Source organism: Miscanthus floridulus, chromosome 5, assembly GCF_019320115.1.
Source record: "Miscanthus floridulus cultivar M001 chromosome 5, ASM1932011v1, whole genome shotgun sequence".
Classification (NCBI taxonomy): Eukaryota; Viridiplantae; Streptophyta; class Magnoliopsida; order Poales; family Poaceae; genus Miscanthus; species Miscanthus floridulus.
Window position 1 is genome coordinate 83,434,246 of NC_089584.1, and position 19,886 is coordinate 83,454,131.

The 19,886-nt window shown below is 46.5% G+C and overlaps 1 protein-coding gene across 1 annotated transcript; it reads right to left on the bottom strand.

Moving 5' to 3' along the window:
- Positions 1-18,034: 18,034 nt before the first annotated feature.
- Positions 18,035-18,736, bottom strand: LOC136455631 (transcription repressor OFP14-like). Its single transcript, XM_066455566.1, has one exon. It carries the CDS (start codon positions 18,734-18,736, stop codon positions 18,035-18,037), a length of 702 nt encoding a protein of 233 aa, XP_066311663.1.
- Positions 18,737-19,886: the final 1,150 nt, after the last annotated feature.

A 19,886-nucleotide genomic window follows, 5' to 3' on the forward strand; every position in this document is an offset into this window, starting at 1 on the left:
AGAGCTCCTGCTAGATTCAACAGAGAATCAGCTCCAGGAGCTCTGCCAAATAGGACCTAATTATACTTATAGCATTCGGAACTTATCCTAAAATAAATACATATCTAGCTATAGAACCACCTAATTTAGTAGTTTTTTCTGTCTTTTCTATTCTTAAATGTAGTTATTACATGTTGGAACAACTTTTAGTTAGGAAATATATGTAACTTTTCTAGTATCATTGATCTCCTCGACAAATCTTGGAAGTATACTTATTTTAGGATGGATTGAAGTATAAATGTATAATGATGCAGTGAGATTGTCAAAATACTTATTTGAGTTATTTATACCCCGTTTCGAAAACAATTAACATCACACTTTTTTAGAAGCCAATTAATCTCAAATTTAAGTAAATATATATAAAAAGTACTTATAAATTTATTTGGAGATGTAAAAGTTGATAGTATACTAATTATAATAAGTCTAATCAAACTTCAAATTGGTCGATCTCTCGAGAAGTGGAGAAATAATATGCTGCTCTTTTTGACAAGGGAGTAGTTGGCTGTGGGCTAGAGCATGCTTCCTCCTCCTCCACGTACTCACGCCTGCTTGTGTGTTTATTGGAGGCAGCTCGGCATTTACTCTGGAGTACGTATTACACGTTGTCGGACGAATAGGCTACTACTAAATTTAATAAAGAAGATAACTACTCAATGAAATCGGGTTACGTATTACGTCCATGCTCGATCGGGTGGTATTTTTGGTAATAGATATACTAGTGTCTGACGAAAAGCGGTGTGCCGGCGTCGCTCCTTGTATACCAATTACCAACCAGAAGAGATGATGGCTCATGAGAAACGCCACGTTCCGTTCCGCACCGCCCGCAGTGGCACAGGCGAAAACAACGGTGGCCGGCACGGCAAGCGGCCACCTCGCTCCAACCACAAGCCATATTTTTTGGCCGAAAAAACGAACAGACTGGGTTGGCTTCCAAGGTTATTTATTTAACACCCTGTCAAGCCAAAGCTATTAGATACTCCTATTTAGCATCGCTAACTTTGATCAAGAGAAAAGAAGAGCAGGGATTCGATCGACCGCCTTTGTGAACGAGACAACGGACATGCGTTTGATATCTATGGTTTCATTTCCAGCCGACGAATGATCGATCGTGCCAGCCAAATCTCCAGCATGTTCGTTTTGGCTTATTCGCTCGTATCTGGTTTATAATCTACAGCTTTAATAATGTTTTTTCTCACACCAAACCATCCAGCAGTACTTTCAGCTATGGCTTATAAGCCAATTCAGCCGAAACGAACTGAGAATGTAATAATATGACGAACTGAGAATGTAATAATGTGTACTAGTAGTGTATGTACACGGAACGAAACAACGCAACAACAAGGCCGTCGTTAATCAATCGACCAATCAATCAGTTTTTTTTTTCTTTAAGATGGATGGATTATTATATTATTCGTTGGTGCAACGGATCGGATACATGCATGCACCCCACAACGCGGTGGATGGACGCACTCTGAATGGGACATGAGGATCTTTGTGCGTATGGCTGTGGACAAGCAAATGACAACAAAGCCACGTTTACTTCGCTGAAAAAATAAACCGAAACATTATTCCGATTAATTTGTTATGAGAGAAAAATATTGTTCCAACTGAAAAAAATAAGTCAAAAAAACAAGTCAAAAGAGAAACGAACAGAGCCAAACTTGTAATTACGCTTATTATATATGATATACTCCCTCCCTTCCAAACTACATGTGGAAGTTCACTTGCCAAAACAACGTCAAGGTATAAATGACTTTGTGTTGAGACCGTAGTACTTATTAGCCCGGGATCTAAATAGAACGGAACTGATCACTAATCAACCAATCACTCGTCCTAACTAATCACTAGTCTTAGTTCGTACAAACCGTCCCTAGGAAAGAGAGAATAATACTACGAAGCTGGATGGCACGGTCGTTGGTAGGAAATAATTTTTTTTTTTTGTCTTGTGAACAGGTAGGAAAGAATTAATTAAAAGCAAACAAAGCAGCTGTACTCCTCCCGCTGTTGCGATGCGACGGAGAAAGAAAGGAAGAGGAGGTGTGGTGATTTGACGCGGCGCGACGGCGACCCGGCGGCCGGTGTGGCGTTTGCGCGTCCGCTGCCGCTAGCGCTTCCGCTCCACTCGCCCGCTCGCGAAAGCAACGGCACTGACCAGCGCCGGTGCTCTTGCCTGCCGCGTTGCGTGCTCGAGACCTCGAGTCCTTTTCGGCCCCTGCGGCTGCGTCGCTCGGCGCCGCACCCGACCAACCAACGGCACCGCACCGCGCCCCCCACCCCGAACGCAGGCAGCAGCAGCCCACGCGTCCGTCGGTGGTCTCCGACGCTTTTCCGCTGTGATGCGGTGCGGGGCAGCAGTCCACTCGTGATCGACTCGTTTAAACTAAACTTGGAGTGGTTGCTTCGATCGGCCTCTAATCTAGGAGGAATCGCGTACCGGTAGCCAGCCGGTAGTTGGCGTGTCTGCGTCTGTCGGCGTGCAGTGTAACTGTTACGGTGGCGATACTACTAGTACTGCGTTTCTCCAGGAGCACTTCACGGCGGCGCGGCGCCGGTAGGTGTACACATACGCATCGTACTCCACACCAACAGCGGGATTCCATCGATCCGCCGGTGGGTGCCGTAGAAGCGATATAAACAACCACCGTGACGCCGCGGTGTGGTAAGCACGGAGACGTGACGACGGATGGCGTGCAGTTTGGCAGTGTACGCAGTACGCTGCAGACAAACGCCGGGATATAACTCCTCTACATACGGCTGTCCATACATTGTACGTGTATGAACAAGACGAACGAGCATACGAAGACTGCTCTGTCTGCTCGAGACAAAGCCAAGTGGGCGGTACTGGCTGGACGCGACGACGCCTACCCGGCCCGGGCAGTGTCACTGTCACACGTCAGTCAACAGCTGCTGCTGCGTAGTACGAATCGTCAAAACTTTGTATCCATAGTAGTACAGCGCCGAATATGACCCACCACACTCTGGAAGCTTCGTCTTTTACACGCACAAGAAAACGCCTTTCACCGACGTGGGGGAAAAAAGGGAAACGGGTTCCCTTTTCCTTTACAGAAAAAATCCCGTGCTTGCTTGCTCTTTCTTTCGAGAGGCACTGCACCGGACGGTCAGAGGGCTAATTAGCTAGGCGAGGTAAAGTGACTTTGCGATTCACCACGGCCGGCCGAGCGCCATGATTCATTTCAGGCCACCACCACCAGTCCACCACCTCCGCGATTCGCTAGTGCCGCACTACACACGTCTCAACTCACTACCACGGCAAATCCGCACCACCCGACAACACCAGAATCGCGCGCCTTTCGTCCCGCACGCAACTGTGCTCGCTCGCGGAACTAATAACTACCGTGCACAATGCAACTGTGGATTCCTCTTTGCAGCGTGTTTGGACTTTCACCCCCTTCGCTTGTTGGTTTCAGCCAGCTCAAACCAGTCAGCCAACAGTATTTTTCTCTCACAACAAACCAGCACCAGCTAGCCCAAACCAACTCAGAAACCAACCAACGAACAGGTCGTTTGGAGTTTGGTTTGCCGCCCATGGCCCACGGGATCCAAATGCCGGCCCAGTAAAGCTGTGTGGTTCACGTCACCAAACCATTCATTCAGGACGTGATTAGTTGCAGAGCAAGCCTTGAGTCAGGATGGTCAGGTTGTGCAGGACCGAAGAAGTCGGGTTGAGCTCGTGCAAGTGGTCGTGTTTGGTTGTCTTTGCTGTTGGTTCAGCACGAGACGTGGTTGTGTTTGGTTGCATACATGCATCCGTTTTTTAGGTGTATGATGTATGGACCTCTGCATCCTGGGTGAATCAAGTCATCCTGCACCATAAGGGAAGGAGGAATCCAGAAGACGAAGGTGAATCCTGTCATCCTGCACCATGGGTGAATCTAGAAGATGGAGGAGGACAGATGAATGAAAGGATACGGGCGAAAGATGCGAGCAGGACAACCAAACACGCCGCATGAATAAAATCAGACAATTAAACGGTGCAAGGACACGGTTCCACCGACCAATCACGCCCTCACTGTGCAACGGCACGACAAATCTGTTGACGATAAAAAACAAATGTCACTCGACTCAATTAGTCGGATTGGTCAGCTGATTATGTGCATAAATTTACTTGTCTTAATTTAGTTGCCCGAGTATCTAGGTTTTTACTCGGTCGGCTTAGTTAGCTCAGTTTCACTCAGGGCCGGCCATCAACATTCGGCGATTCAGGAGAAAAATTACGATGCATACTGACCGATCCGTAGGGTGATCAGGCAGTCGGGTCAGCTACTCAGCCTGTTGGTTTGGCTAGGCTGGTTTGTTGCTGGTTCATAAAGAAATACTGCTGGCTAGTTTATATGAGAGAAAAATACTGTTTTGATAGAAAATTTACGATCGTTTATGATCGTTTCACCCTAGCCGAACAGGCAGAGACTTTTGTCGTGGAGCCGTGTCAAACATCAATCAATCTAAAAAAAAAAAACTGACTCCTTGCCAGGAGTTTAAAGGAGACTGGGCCGTTTTTACAAATGAGTCACAACCATGAAAACGTGGTTTTTCTGGTTCCTCGTAAATTTGACATAAATTATTATAAAACTACTAGTGAAGTCGGTTTTGCCAAATATTTTTTTAAAACATTCCAACTCCACTAGAGAAGTTGTTCTACAAGAGAAGTCGAGCTCTACCAAACTAGCTTTAAGGTTATGATATGAAAAATGTTTATGATGTCACGGTTGCGGACGATGTCTCCGAGCGATTATGAAGTGACGATCGTGACTTTGTGGTCGGTGAAGTAGTGCAGGAGTTTCCGGGTTGCCATCAGCACGACGTATAGGAGCTTCTGCACCAGGGGGTATCCGACCTTGGGGTCGGTGAGTACCTCTCCGACGAAGTATACGGGCCGCTGGACTTTAAGGTGGTGTCCTGGTTCCTCCCTTTCGACGACTAGGGCGACACTTACCATATGGTTGCTGGCTGCGACGTAGAGGAGGAGGGGTTCTCCTCGCTCGGGAGCGACGAGGATTGGGGCCGATGTCAGGGACGCTTTGAGGCTCTCCAGAGCCTGCTGAGCTTCCTCAGTCCAGACGAAGGCGTCCGTCTTTTTGAGGAGCTTGTAGAGTGGCATCCCTCGTTCGCCGAGCCGAGAGATGAACCGGCTCAGAGCGGCCAGACAGCTGGTGAGCCTTTGCACGCCCTTGACGTTGTGTATGGGGCCCAAGTTGGAAATGGCCGTGATTTTTTCGAGGTTGGACTCAATGCTGCGTTCGGATACAATGTATCCTAGCAACTTCATCTTTGGAACCCCGAAAACATATTTCTCGGGATTCAATCTGATGTTGAACCTTTGGAGGTTCACGAACATTGCGGCAAAGTTTGCGATCAGGTCGCAAGCTTGAGCCGTTTTGACCACTATGTCGTCAACATAGACAGCGATCGTTGGTCTTGGCCGTTCGGCTTGATCAGACTGATCGAGCGGGTCGATTTGGTCGGCGAAGCATTGCTGCATGCACCTTTGGTAGGTGGCACCAACATTTTTTTAGGCCGAAAGGCATGGTTACGTAGCAGTACGAACCATACGGGGTGATGAACGAGGTTGCGAGCTGATCAGACTCTTTCATCGTGATCTGGTGATTGCCTGAGTAGGCATCCAGAAAGGAGAGGATCTCTCAACCCGAGGTGAAGTCAACTATCTGGTCTATGCGCGACAAAGGAAAGTGATCCTTTGGACATGCTTTGTTGAGGCCAGTATAATCAACGCACATTCTCTATTTCCCGGTCTTCTTTTTAACAAGAACGGGATTGACAAGCCAGTCGGAGTGGAATACCTCTCTGATAAATCTGGCTGCCAGGAGTTTGACGATTTCTTCGCTTATGGCCCTATGTCTTTCATCATCGAAACGACGTAGGCGTTGCTTAGTGGGCTTTGAGCCTGGGATAAGGCGCAGCGCGTGCTCGGCGACGTCCCGTGGTATGCCCGGCATGTCGGATGGCTTCCATACGAAGACATCGCAATTGGCGTGCAGGAAATCAACGAGCCCGCATTCCTATTTGGCCGGGAGCTAGGTCATGATACGCACCGTTTTGATTGGGTCGGTGGGGTCGATTCCCACCGCCTTGGTTTCCTCGAGTGGGCGGAAGGCTGTCGAGGAGTTTAGTTTGTTGCAGTCTGGGACTGCTGGGGTCGACGACTCTCCGAGCCGCGGAAGCTCGGACGAGTTGATGACCGCGGTGGCGAGCACGAAATGCTCGCGGTCGCACGTGAAGGCGTGCGAAAAGGCGCTGCTCACGGTGATGACGTCGTTCGGTCCTGGCATCTTCAGCTTGAGGTAGGTGTAGTTGGGGATTGCCATGAATTTGGCGTAGCATGGCCGCCCCAAGATGACGTGGTGGTAGGACCCTAAAAATTCCACCACCTCGAAGGTGAGGACCTCCGAGCGGAAGTTGGCTCGGTTGCCAAACGTGACGGGTAGGTCGATCAGCTCGAGCGGGTATGCCTGCGCTCCTGGGATCACCCCGTGGAAGGGAGAGCCCGCCAGGCGGAGTTCTAATCGGGGGATGCGCATGGCATCGAGGGTGTCGACATAGATGGTGTTGAGGCCGCTGCCTCCGTCCATCCGCTCCTTGGTGAGGCGCTTCTTGCGGACGATGGGGTCGACGACGAGCGGGTAACATCCCGGTCTCGCGATGTGGGAGGAATGGTCCCTCTGATCGAAGGTGATCGGAGATTCCGACCAGCTGAGGAAGGAGGGGACGGCCGTCTCGGCGGCGCATGCCTCCCTTAGCGCACCTTGTGCTGGCGCTTGGACCAGATGGCGTCGGATCTGCCGAAGATCATGATGCATTCCTCAGGGTCGAGGAAGCCGTCTCTGTCCTGCTTGCCGCGCCTCCTTTCTTGGCTGCCGCCTCTTTGCCGTCTCGTTCTTTTGGCCTGCTGGCCTGTCGTAGGAAACGTTTGAGGAGCTTGCAGTTCTTGTAGAGGTGTTTGACGGGGTAGGCGTGGTTGGTGCACGGGCTCTCCTCTTTGACATAGGCTACTGAACAAATTCACTCATTCTATCTGCATTGCAGCTTTTTCAGCAATCTTAGCTCAGTGGCAAATTAAGTTAAAGTAGCATACAAAGATTTCACCATGTTCCTATAAACAAAAGGGAAGAAACAATAACAGCGGAAAATCCATGTACACTTATTGAGAGGTTGACTACACAGAAACTGTTCTCAACATGCACTCTAGTATGGACAAAAGCAGATGTTTTTTTTTTTAAAAAAAATGGTAAGCGTAACCAGATAATACTCGGCAGTCAGAAAGATAGTTTGTAGACGATGAAGAAAATAAGGTGAGTTACGGTAAGTACATAATACAGATGTCATCCTCGTTCAAGCACACAGGCTAAAGGAACCATCTGCAATCTCTTGAGTTGATGTCCTCCCCCTCCCTGTTCTCACCCTGTTTTCCGTTTCCTCTTTTATTTCGTTGAGTCCACTTCGTACAGTTTGGTTACCAAACCTTGGTTCCTTTTATTATAACTATTCAACATCCTAAATCTAAGAGAACATGCTATGGCCCTATGGGACAAGCACTTCCCTCTGATGAAACACAACTGCTAGGTAGATGATAGGCTTGGTCAGCTGGGCCCTTTGGCCAGGCGGACATAGGCCTTGTGCCTCTTGTACATTTTGATAGATGGTTAGTCAGATACCGTTGATTGGTCATACTTCTATAAACCAAACCCTAGGAATCCTTGCCTATATATGTGTACGGTGTACCTCTCTAATTTGACTAATATTCAAGAGCCATATCTTTGCACATGGTATCACTTATCAGAGGGTTGATCCTCAACCTAACACTTCCACGGTTCCACCCAAACCCTACTCTCACCCAACCTCTCCATGTGTGACACAACCATCCCAGGCGGCTCTTTACTCCAGTGTGACTGTCTTGTCCACCACCGCTGCTGCTGCCACCAAAGCGCAGTCAGATGCAGAGGAATGTGCACGGCTCGCCGCTGCCGCTGCCGATTGCGGGCTTGCGGCACCAAGAAGAAGCGCATGGGGGACACCTAGGCTGCTCATGACACTGCCATCGCTCAGCCTGGACGCCGAGCGCAAAGCAGCCACTGCCGCCAAGGAGCAAGTGTAGTTGTACATCTAGATGATTAGTCATAGGCAAGGATATCTGTTGATTTGTTATACTTTTATAAACCAAACCCTAGGAATCCTTGCCTTTATATGCTTGTACCATATACCTCTCTAATCAATCTATTATTCAAGAGCCATATCCTTGCTTACAACCACCAAAGAAAATGATAGTTGATTTTGTCAACTTAGGAGAACCACGTGATCACATACTATTATTAAGTTAATAGTTTAACTTATGTCCCTGTAAATGCAAACATATTTATGTTTTCCCCTCAATATCTTATCTTTTATTTTGGTACCAAGTAAAAGTAAAACAAGAAATACAGAAGAATTCTCCCTTACTTGAACTTAACACGGGCTTGAGCATAGTGCTCCATTCGAACTAATGCATGGCCCCATATGCAATCCATACTGGTAAAGCATCAATCTGAAAAATCGGTCACAACATTAAATTGCCATACTATCCAGTATGAAGTAGTAAGAATCACAAACAAATTGTAAGTTCAATACCTTGCACTTTTTACAAGTATATACAGCCATGCTGTACCATTCACCGCTGACTAATCTGTCACGTAGTCTACTTGAAGATTCTTTGTCAGCTATATCATCCAGCGAAGCAATAATACCTGATCCCAGCAGGCTTTGAAGAAGCTCTGCACGCCCTAACCACATGTCTGCTTGAGCCAGGAGATCAGACAGCTCATCCAGATACTGGCTCCCAGTGCTTGAACTGCCAGTGTCCACAGAAACATCAACTTCCTTACTTCTTTCAGAGCCACCTGACAAATCACTACTACCAACGAGCTTTTTAAGTAGACTCTTGGCATAAGAGAGTGCCTGGAAATATACATTAGTGAGTCTCAGTTGATCTACAAGTTATGAACTACAGAGTGCCATACAGTTTGTCATTCTTCAAACCTGTACATAAGTTTCCGTTGCATGATAAGCCCGTGCTACGTTGTCCATAGAGGAATCAAGGGGCAACTGTTGGGAGCTTAGCACAACCTTCATCTGAGTCATACACAATTCAAGTGCACCTTTTGCAGCTACTGACTCATTGTCATTGGTGCACAAGGATACCAATGCCTACAAAGAGATTTACAGAACCTTGCTGAAATAGATCATAAGAGATGAATTTTGCAATGCATACAATGTCGCTAACAGTTTAACAACACAAGATAAGGCTGAACCACATGTGAGTTAGCTAACCTACTCTGTACAGGAAAATTGACCAACTTAGCTTTGTAAAGATAATTAACAGGCACTGCCACATATGCCCACTCATAAAACTTGAGTAGGAAAAAAGTACTGCTATAGATTACCTTTTTCTAACATTTTTAACTACCTGTTAGAAAAGTCATTTATAGGAGTAGTTGCTCAGTTATCTGAAAGAACACCAAGTTGTAAAGCCAGATATAAAAACTGTGGAGATCCATAACGAAATCAATGAAATAATTAAACAAGTCCAAGTAAAGCCTCTGCACCTATTAGCACCTACAGTCCTTATTTTGCCCTGTCTAATGCTTAGTGACTTTCAGGAAGAGCAACATCAAACTGTACATCCACTTTAAACCATCAATCATACTTCATACCTATCGGTGCAGAAAGTGACCAACACGTAAATATTTGTAGTTTTGCCGTACGTTGTGATCGGAGGTGGCCTAGCACTCAATGACAAAGGATTTATACTGGTTCAGGCAACGTGCCCTATGTCCAGTTTGAGTCAGTCGGTGACTTTATTCCTGAGCCTAGGTGCTCGAAGTTTGCAGTAGGGTTACAAACGAGAAGGAGAAAGATGTGGGGTACAAGAGGTCCGGTCAGACTCTGGTCAGAGGGACCGAGAGCGACAGGAGCTCCGCTATGTGCTAAGTGTTCGGGCGTGTGCTCGAGGTTTGAGCCTAGTGGTTCTGCTGTTGTGTACTAGTGAACTTGATCGATCTAATGAATCTATCTGTTGGAAGAGAGCGCATTCCCTTTTATAGATGTAGGGGATAGCCTTACAAGTGAGAGGGAAGGAGTACGTTTGCTGCTAAGTCTTGCTTCCCACGCTGGCGGATACAAGATGATGGTAGACGCCACAACACTGTTGGATGTCAGATGCATGTGGAAGGTTGTGTTGTCTTCTTCGGGTATGGCAGACGTCGACGTCTGCCACACTGTTGATACCTAGAGGCATGCAAGGGGTTTTACCATGTTCGCCTGGTACGGTAAATGTCGGCGCCCACAACACTGTCGACGCCGAGAGGCATGTGGGGGGAGCCTTACCGTATAGGAGTTAATGACACCCACAATACTGTAGGAGAAAATGTCGGTGCCTACAACACTGCTTGGGTTTTGTTGTGCAAGGAGGGTCGTAGGGTACTGCCTGGCAGGTGCGCAGGGTATGGTCCCTAGTATTACGGTTTGACTTGTGCGCCCTGCCTTACTTTCTCCATCCGTTCCCTGGTCCTTACCGAGCGGGCGTCCCCGGTCGGTTAGTCCTAGTCGGCTCTGAATGCGCCAGTTGGAGAAGAGCAGTGAGCAAGAGTTTGGTGCATCCCCAGTCGGAGACGTGGGTCAGAGTCGGAAGTAGTGCTTTGGTCAGGCCTTTCGGTCGGAGAGGCAGTCCAGAGGCGGGCTTGAGACCGAAGCGAGCGCTCCGGTCGGAGAGGTGGGCCAGAGTCAGAAACGGGCGCCGTTCCTCCTCGGCCAGACCTTCCGGTCAGTGATTGGATCGCCCTTCTGGCCTGTCGTTTAGGTAATTGGGCCGGCCCATGTGTTGCGTGTTTGTTTGCCACATTGCCTGCTGGGCCGAGCCTTCGTTGGAAAGCCGGTCCGTGAGGGACCCCGGGTTTATGAACTCGATAGGAGCCCCCGAGCCCCCGAGCGATTCGGGTAGAATCGTCTGGAGGATTTTTATCTTGACGGCGGGTGCACGCGAGCGCACTTGCGGGTGTAGCCCCCCGAGCCCCCGGGCGATTCGGGCAGAATCGTCTGGAGGGTTTTTGTCAGCGAGCGTGCGTGCTTGTTTTTCAGTCAAGACGGAGTCGTCAACCAAGGCATCGGTGCGCGCCGTGGGATCGGGCGAGTTTGGAGTCGTGGATCCTAGCGTCGGTGCGTGCCGTGGGATCGAGGTAGTTAGTTTAGGGATCGGACGAGATGGAGTTCGCGGATCTTGGTGTCGGTGCACACCATGGGATCGAGGCAGTTAGTTTAGAGATCGGGCGAGACGGAGCTCGCGGATCCTGGCGTCGGTGCGCGCCGTGGGATCGGGCAAGGCAGTTAGTTGTAGGGATCGGGCGAGATGGAGCACATGGATCCTGATGGGGCGAGTTTGGAGTCGCAGACCTAGGCCTTTTGGTGTGTAGTCGAGGTGTAGCCGAGGGATGGGGAGAGTTCGGGGTCGCAGACCCAGGCGTTTGGTGTGCAGTCGAAGCGTAGCCGAGGGATGGGGCGAGTTCGGGGTCGCAGACCCAGACATTTGGTGTGCAGTCAAAGCGTAGCCGAGGGATGGGACGAGTTTGAGGTCACAGACCTAGGTGTTTTGGGTGTCTTGAGCCCCCGAGCCCCGTTGGGCTTTGGTAGGGGTTGGTTTGAGCTGTGTGCATTACCCCGTCCTCGGTTTCTCACAACCGGAGGTGCTGAGCTTTGTCGCTTGCCTCGATCGCTCAGGCTTGAGTGACGCACTCGGTGAGCTCGCTAACGGGTATGATCGCGTGGAATCCGGGTCCGTCGTTCATGACGGGGTCGGCATAACCCTCTTGTGACATTGCACTGCTCCTTTACCTATAACCCGACAGATGTCTGGGTTGTTCCGGAGACCGACCCGGATGGCCTACTGGCCTCCCCTTGATGGAGATTCTGTGAGCTTGGCAAGAGGTTTAGGATCGAACGAGAAGGTTGAGATGACCCTGTCTGCTTTGGGGCAGACTGGCGCGAGGGCTGCACGGGGCTCATCTACGTTTTCTCCCCTAGCTCTATTTGACGTGGGGCGGCCTCGAGCCCTTCGTAGGCCGGCCTTCGAACCCCGGTCGATTGTTTCTCAAGTTGAATGAGGCAACTGCCACTTCGTGACACAACACAGAGCGTTGTGATGCATTTCGCTGCATGTGCGATGCTTTAGTTCTCGAGCCCCCGAGCGATTCAGGGCCCGAATCGTCCGGGGGAACGGGCGTATGGAATGAATGCGTGCATGAATGTATGAATGATTATATAAAGAAATAGCTAGGGCCGTTAGCGTTACCTTGATGACTCGAGTGACGGGGTTTGAAGAGCTCCAATCGGAAATGTCCGACCGGGACCCATGCTCGTCGTTCGTGACGGAGTCGGCATGGCCTACATGGGGCGTTCCTTTGCTCCTTACCTATCTCTCGGTATGTTTTTCTGAGCCGTTCGATCGACTTAGGAAGCCTGATGGTCTCTCCTAGCGGAGCTCCCGTTTGTTTGGGTTTTTCCAAGTCCCGCCTGGGGAGGCGGAGAGCCACCTGCGCGTGGTGACGCTTTGGTTTTTGCGTTCGACGTGTGGTAGTGGTGGGCCATACCCAGGGTACGTCCCGTCTGACCAGGCATCGTTTCGTCTGACCAGGCGTCGTTCCGTCGGTCAGTGTGCGTCCCATCGGTCAGGATGCGTTCCATCGTTTTCCATCCGTATTGAATGGGGGAAGGGAGAGAGTTTTTCGCTCTGATCCTTTGCCCTTCTCCGGTTGTCGCGTTTCTTCTTTAAATAGGGGGAGGGAGAGAGCTTTTCGTCGCAGTCCTTTGCCTGCTCTCCAACTATTGCCTCTCCTCCTTCTTCCTTCTCACCGAGAGTGCCTGTATGCCGCGGCGGTTCCTAAGTGAGAGAGATGGTAAGCGAGGGGGAGGACTTACAGATCCTTTCGTGAATCCGGAGCGCGATGTCAAGCTGGAGGCTGCCCGAGGCGGCGCTGGCCGTCTTTGCCTGAGAAGGAGCGGCTTCCGCCGAAGGAGGTGGCGTGCTGGATTCATCTGCGAGGCGTTTTTCGGGATGGAGCTGTGTATGGATTTTTTCTGGTGGATCTTCACGGGGCGAGCCTTGTCGAAGGGAAAGTTGCCCAGGATCGTGATGGTGGAGGGTTCCATGCCTGCAACTGCTCAGGTTGGCCAGTTCATAAAGTTTGATGAGATCTCTTCCAGCCATGGTGGTCATACCTCGTTAGCAGTGTCCCTGCCTAGGAGCTACCTCGACTGCATATGAAGGTCAGGAGTTCCATGCTCTTCTGCTGAGCATCTATGGGCGCGACGCCCTTGAGGTACCCGTTGCGCTCGCCGAAGTCGAGGGAACGGAACCGGGCGGGTCCCTTGAGGTACCGTTGCGCTCGCCGAAGTTGAGGGAGCGGAACCGGGTGGCTTAGTTCCCTGGTCCACCTTTTGCAGCTTAGTTTTTCTTTATATTCCAAATAAATTTCTATCATCAATAACACATATATTGAGCATGAATGACATTTTCCTGCAGAGTTCATGAAAAACAAACCTGAGCTTGGGAATGAGCCTTTTGACATAGAAGATTTGATTAATATTGGGAGGCATAAGGGCCCGTAAGTTTCAAAATTTTTCTCCCTAATTTGCATTTTTAGAGAAATAACAAGCATGACTATAGATTTTTGGACCCACAAATGGCATCCTTTTCTTTATCACTTCAGGTGCCCATATTACATCTCCCGGGAACTTTCAAAGTCGGTTGATATCTTGTTTGCTCCTTACAACTATCTTATTGACCCGGGAAACCGTCGTTCCTTAAATGGCATACCATGGGACAATGCAGTACTTATATTTGACGAAGCACACAACTTAGTAAGGAGCTTCTTCTGCTTGGTTTAGTACTTGAACTCTCAATACTATATAGCCTTATTGACCCATTTAGATGTTTGTAGGTAGTTTAGAATTCAAGTAATGAAAGTGTAATATAAATGTTTGATTGTACAAACTTGAGCAGAATGGGACTGAATCAGCAAAATCAACTATAGTTCTAGCAATACAGGGCTGGTGCAAATTGCATTAGACAGAAATTGACAAAGGATGTCTATGTCGGGGGATAGAGAGCTGATTTATGGCCATTATTATCGGTTTTGCAGTCCATATGGTCACTGATTTAATCATTTAAATTGACTAGTGAACCTGATGAGTCTGCCTCCTGTTTTAGATTGCCAGCTTAGGAGTATCATAAGATTATAAGAACCTATCTGAAATCAGCCCCTGGGGATAAGGGAATAGTTGATGCCTTGCGCCACCAAATTGACGACCCTATGGGCTTACACCACCAAGTTGTGGAAAATCTGCTCGTGTATTATTATAATTGCAAAATGCCATTTGCAGTTCTTCATGATGCGCTCATTATGGAAAAGGAATTTTGCAAATTTGAATATATTTTGAACTACATTCAAACTCATTTGTAGCTTTGAAAATATGATTAGAGCTGTGACTATTAAAATTAGAAGAAACTAAGAAAGAATACTAGCACATTAGTACATAGAGTAAATTACACTAGCGGTCCTCAAACTATTAGGCTATTCTCAATTTCTCATCTAGGTCCCCAAACTATGAAATTGCATATCTAGGTCCCCAAACCTTGAGGACCGCAAGTGTAATTTACTCTTAGTACATATTTAACTCATGACTGATACATCTTTCGGTTTCTTATATTTATGACCACTGAAAGGGTTGCTATACAGCCTGGTTTTATTTCTATTTATAGAATGGGATAGTCAAGGTCAAGCAGCATAATACCAGCTCTCTTCTACTGAATGTTTGTCTAATTTCGTTGAGGGAATGCAATACAAACTTTTGGCATTTAAATTACTACACTTGTGTGCTGCTTCTTTTATTTCTCTTAGTAATTGTTATTTATTTACAACTCATTGCATAATGTTGTTACATGCAGATTGTATAGCACCAGTAGCAAGCGAACACATGCCTAAAGAGAAGCTATCAGATTTGGTACATCCTTTGCATTGACATAGCTGATCAAGATTTAAGTTTAATGCCTCTGGAGCTTACAGATGCTGCCTTCCTTCTGCTAGGCTGCCAGTGCACAAGATGAATGCCCGCAAATCACATTATCAGGAAATTCAACCATGAGAAGAAGTAACTTCATGAAGTTGGCTCAGATCACTCCTGCTAATCGTTCAACCCTTACTACAAAGCACAACTTTACATCTACATCTACGAAGTACAACTTCTCAGAAGACCATCACAGGATACCAAGGTCGCTGATATGACTGATGACTAGCCAATACAAGGGCATCTGAAGGAACATACCTTCAATTCTTTAGGGCTTAAGAAAGCTAAAACAACACACAGATCCAAAGATGCTGTTGGCTCAGATGGCGTCTCTTCAAAATTGCCTCAAAATATAGGGTCAAGAGCTTTGGCCAGATAGGAATATGAAGGATCTACACCTGAACCAAAGAAAAGCACTACAGCAACAGCATGCGGAAAGAATGAGGCAACCTGTGAAAAGTCTGAAGGCCAGGAATCTAACTCAGGGCTAGCGTTCTTGAAGCTGGTATGCTGTTATTTCACTGTAGTTTGATCCCATTTCGTGCTTTGCAGAATCAGTGCAATTTGTTAATATGTAAATCTTTTCAGTATTTGCATGAGATAATTGTATTCCTTCAATGTTTGCTAGGCTCAAGAAAAGCTTAGTTGCGCAGAGTACAAAGAGTTTGTTGAATATATGAAGGCCTTAAAATCTAAAACTATGCATATCAAGGACTCACTTGAAGCAATAACAAAGCTTTTTTCGTCCCCAGGAAAACTTCCACTTCTTGAAGGGTAACATTACTCTTGTTGGCAATTTCGTGTATTTTTTGGCTTTTCCTTTGCTGTTTGTTCCCTTGTGTTATTACACCTTTGTTTATGCTTAATTGTCATTCTTGTTTGCTTTACAGGTTCAGGGTTTTTGTTCCAAAGAACCATCTTCCATTATATGAGCAGCTTGTTCGAAGATATAGTATTTGTAGTACATGACAACCACTTCTGCTATGTTCGCAGGCATATTCACTTTATGTTTCTGTGTCATGTTTTCATTCAGTGATAACTACAGTGCTGGTTGTTATCAACACGTAACTGTTTGTCAACAGGACATTATCAGATTCTTGAGGTGCATGCATTTACTTTTGGAATGCCATATGGCGCTTCTGGAATCCGAGGAAAAGAAATGGACATGACAAAACTCCATTTAAGCTTGTTAAGCATATAAGTAGAGTATCCATTGATCATTTCAAACATAGTAAACATTTTTTTTAATTTGGAAATGAAATCTGGACTACTATATTGCTTCTAGTTACACTGTTAATCTCTAGTTGCCATTGGGTCTGACCAGTGCTCCACACTGTTTAGCAATCCTTCATGTTTATGCCAGCATGAAGTTTAACTTTTCCCCTGTTTTTCCTGAAAAATAAAGGTCTATCTAGTTCCTTTGACAAAAAGGCATCCTGTTTTTCTCTGTTTTTTATTGCTGATAACCGCAGGCTTTCTATGGATTTTTTTTCATATGATCAAATCATCAAACTTCAGAATGGCTGGGTTTAGCTTACTGAATATAGATGATGAACTTCCAGAAGCGGTGCTTTATTTGTCTAGATGTCACTAATTTGTGGCTGTATTATCTTCTCTTTATAATTGGAATTATGCTTTCTAGGTAATAGAAGTACACCGTTTGATATGTCACTCAAGAAATGACACTTAGATACTTTCTTGTTAGACAGAACAATACAATATCATGAGCACCCCCCTAACGATGATTGATTAGATCATGAACTAAAGTATTCTGGGGGTATGCTGTAAAATTGTTAGGAGGGTTAACTAACTAGGTTCCTCTTTTTTTTTTTTATTTATCCATGTTGCTCAAACAATACATAGTATAAAATTTTATCCGCCTCTATACTGATTATTGATTATTATTTTCTATAGTATGACAAGGGTTTCCTGAGTGTCTGGTTGCCTTTTGCGCTTGCAGATGAAGTTCTGAAACTTGAATGGTGAAATGCATGATGCTGCTTGTTGTTTCGGATCTGTGTACTCTTGACGACCAAGCACAAAACACTCTGAATGGATGCCATTAAGTAGAACCATGGGAGAAATCAAAGATAAATGTAGAGTTTTAAAATCTGGGACACCGTAGTTGTCTATGTGACTGATTAACCTGATAGTTTGGTGTACTAACTTATAGTTTACCACAATCAGTCTCTTAGTTGTGGGTGGTGTCAATAAACTAATAGAATGAAAATAGTACTCCATAGTCCATCCTTTTCAAAATTATAAGTCCATTTTGACTTTTCTAGGTAACTTTTGCTATACATCTAGATATGACAAAAGCTATGTACCTAGAGAACCAAGAATGATTTACAATTTGGAACGGAGGGAGTAACTTTTAGTTGTACTATGGAAAAATGGAGCCTATCCTAAGCTCTAAGCTCTGGATATTTGGTTCGGGTGGAAGTTAATTTAAAAAATATATTCCAAGCTGCCAACCTACAACCTGTCGGTTTCAGCATAAATGATGTGTTTAAGCTTTTATGTGCAGCTCTATTTGCATGCTGCTATTTTTGTCAGGTGATCAGGTTACATAGGCCTTGTTTGGTACAGTTTATTTGGGAAGCGCTTCCCAGATAAGCTGCCCAAACATAGTAAAATCTGCGGTCAAAATAAGCTTATCTGATCCAGCTTCTACTTTTTAGTACAAATGGGAGCTATGGGAATAAGTGTGGCCAGAATAAGCTGCTGAAAAACGTGGCATTTTGGCTATTGATTTCAGTTTATTTTGACCATAAGCAGCTTATAAGCTGTACCAAACAGGCCCATAGCCTGGTACCGCAAATCTTTCTTTGCTTTGAGCTGTCAATTTATGAAGTAACAGTTGTTCATCCTAGTGATTTTTCCGACTTCTAAGGCTCTTGTCAGCCCACTGGGCATTTCCAGGGGTTGAACTGCCCATGTGAGTTCCGGCAGTCAGGTCAGCAAAGGCTCTGAGAATGTGCTTGTGCATAGCCTTGTCATTCAGCTGCAGGTAGAAAAAGAGCAGCTCCTCCAGGAAGTCCCAATCCAATGGCTGACATACGCAGCCATGGTGCAACTTTATCATGTTCTGCATGGATCTCCGGAAGTCTGTGTAAGGATCCATGGTGAAGACCACTATGGTCGCGCTGTCGCCACCCTCCTCACCTGGCCTAGCTTCCTTGATGTCTTCTGAGGCCGATTCTGAGGAAGATGACGTCTCCGATGTTGGTGGTGTCCCGTTGACGACTGATGTCGATGTGCCTACCGATAATGATGGATCGTTGTTGTCATGTATGTAGAGGGACCGGAAGTTGTCGAAGAGGAAGCGGTCGACGTCGGAGAGCGTCGCCGCTTGGTCCTTGCTGTTGTCGTCCGCACTGGCGGCGGCGGCGGCGTCCAAATCCAGCGACGGGGTTCTTGGGAACCTGCAGGTGGAGAGGAGGTGCGCGCTGGTGATGTTAGCTGGAATGGCTGAACTGGGGATGTGGATTGGAGGGATCTTCTTGAGCGTCCTGGAGAGGTAGAGCTGCAAGGATTTGCGCAGCCTGGTTCTTTTCCTATCGTCTTCCATTTCCACACCTCTTTCTCTCTCGAGCCTAGCGTGCTAGTGAAGGGTACAATGAGAAATATGGAAGGAAACTGCAGTAAACAAGAGTCGCGAATGGTAACACCCTTTTATTTTTTCTTTATTGTGCTAGGAGTTACGAGTGAATTGATAGGATTAAATGTGCAGGAGGTGTTCATCTAGGGGACTTTAATGACCCGGTTTTCTTTCATGAAACATATAATAATCACAGACTTATTGAATACCTCAAGTTACTTTGTGAAAGAAGTGTAAGTGTTTGTCGAACACATACCTTCTATCAGTACACACATACTTTTCACTCACACAACCTTTTTCATAAAAAGGGAGATAAACCACTGTTTTTTCCTGGGCAGAAATAAACCACCGTTTGTAAACAGTAGAGCAACACTCCCAATTGTAGTTCGTAAGCCTCTATTCTTTACTACCAATACCAATCAACACACAAGTATTAATGTATTATACTAAGTAATATGGTAGGATGCTCGATACATCAGACCCTAGTGACTACTACTACTTAATTATCCCAATCCCAATCCCTTATCCTTCAATTTATCCAATAATATTATAATGCTCTCAGGTTTCACTTTAGTTCCACGCATATATCCAATAACAACGTGTAAAGTTGTGTAGAGGAAAACCATATCTAAGAACAATGTGAACTCGAGGAGCATCATCTAAGACGAGCGAGTACAGCCTCCTAGAACAATCAAAGCTTCACCCATACAGTAGCACTAGAAAACTAGAACTAGCGGAACGTGGACACAAATGAACTATTCATACTGTGAGGAGGGCACATGAAGGGGCTCCAGAAGGTAGGCTCACACCTCCCACGCCAGTGACACTACTAGAAATATCCACTTCTATGATAAAAATCTTAATGATGAATTCGAAACTGTCATAGAAGATCGCTATCTATGACGGATATTCACGTTTCGTCATAGATCAGTGGTGACAATCCTCCAGTCCTCTCTATCTATGATGAAATCAGGCACCGTCACACAAAACCGTCATCGAACAGCACAGGGTTCGTCACAAAAAAAACCTCACGCTACTGTTCTTGCTCATCAGTGACGAACCTCTTTAGAACTGTGATGACCAGGGCTTCGTCATTGAACTAATTACACATCTGTGATGC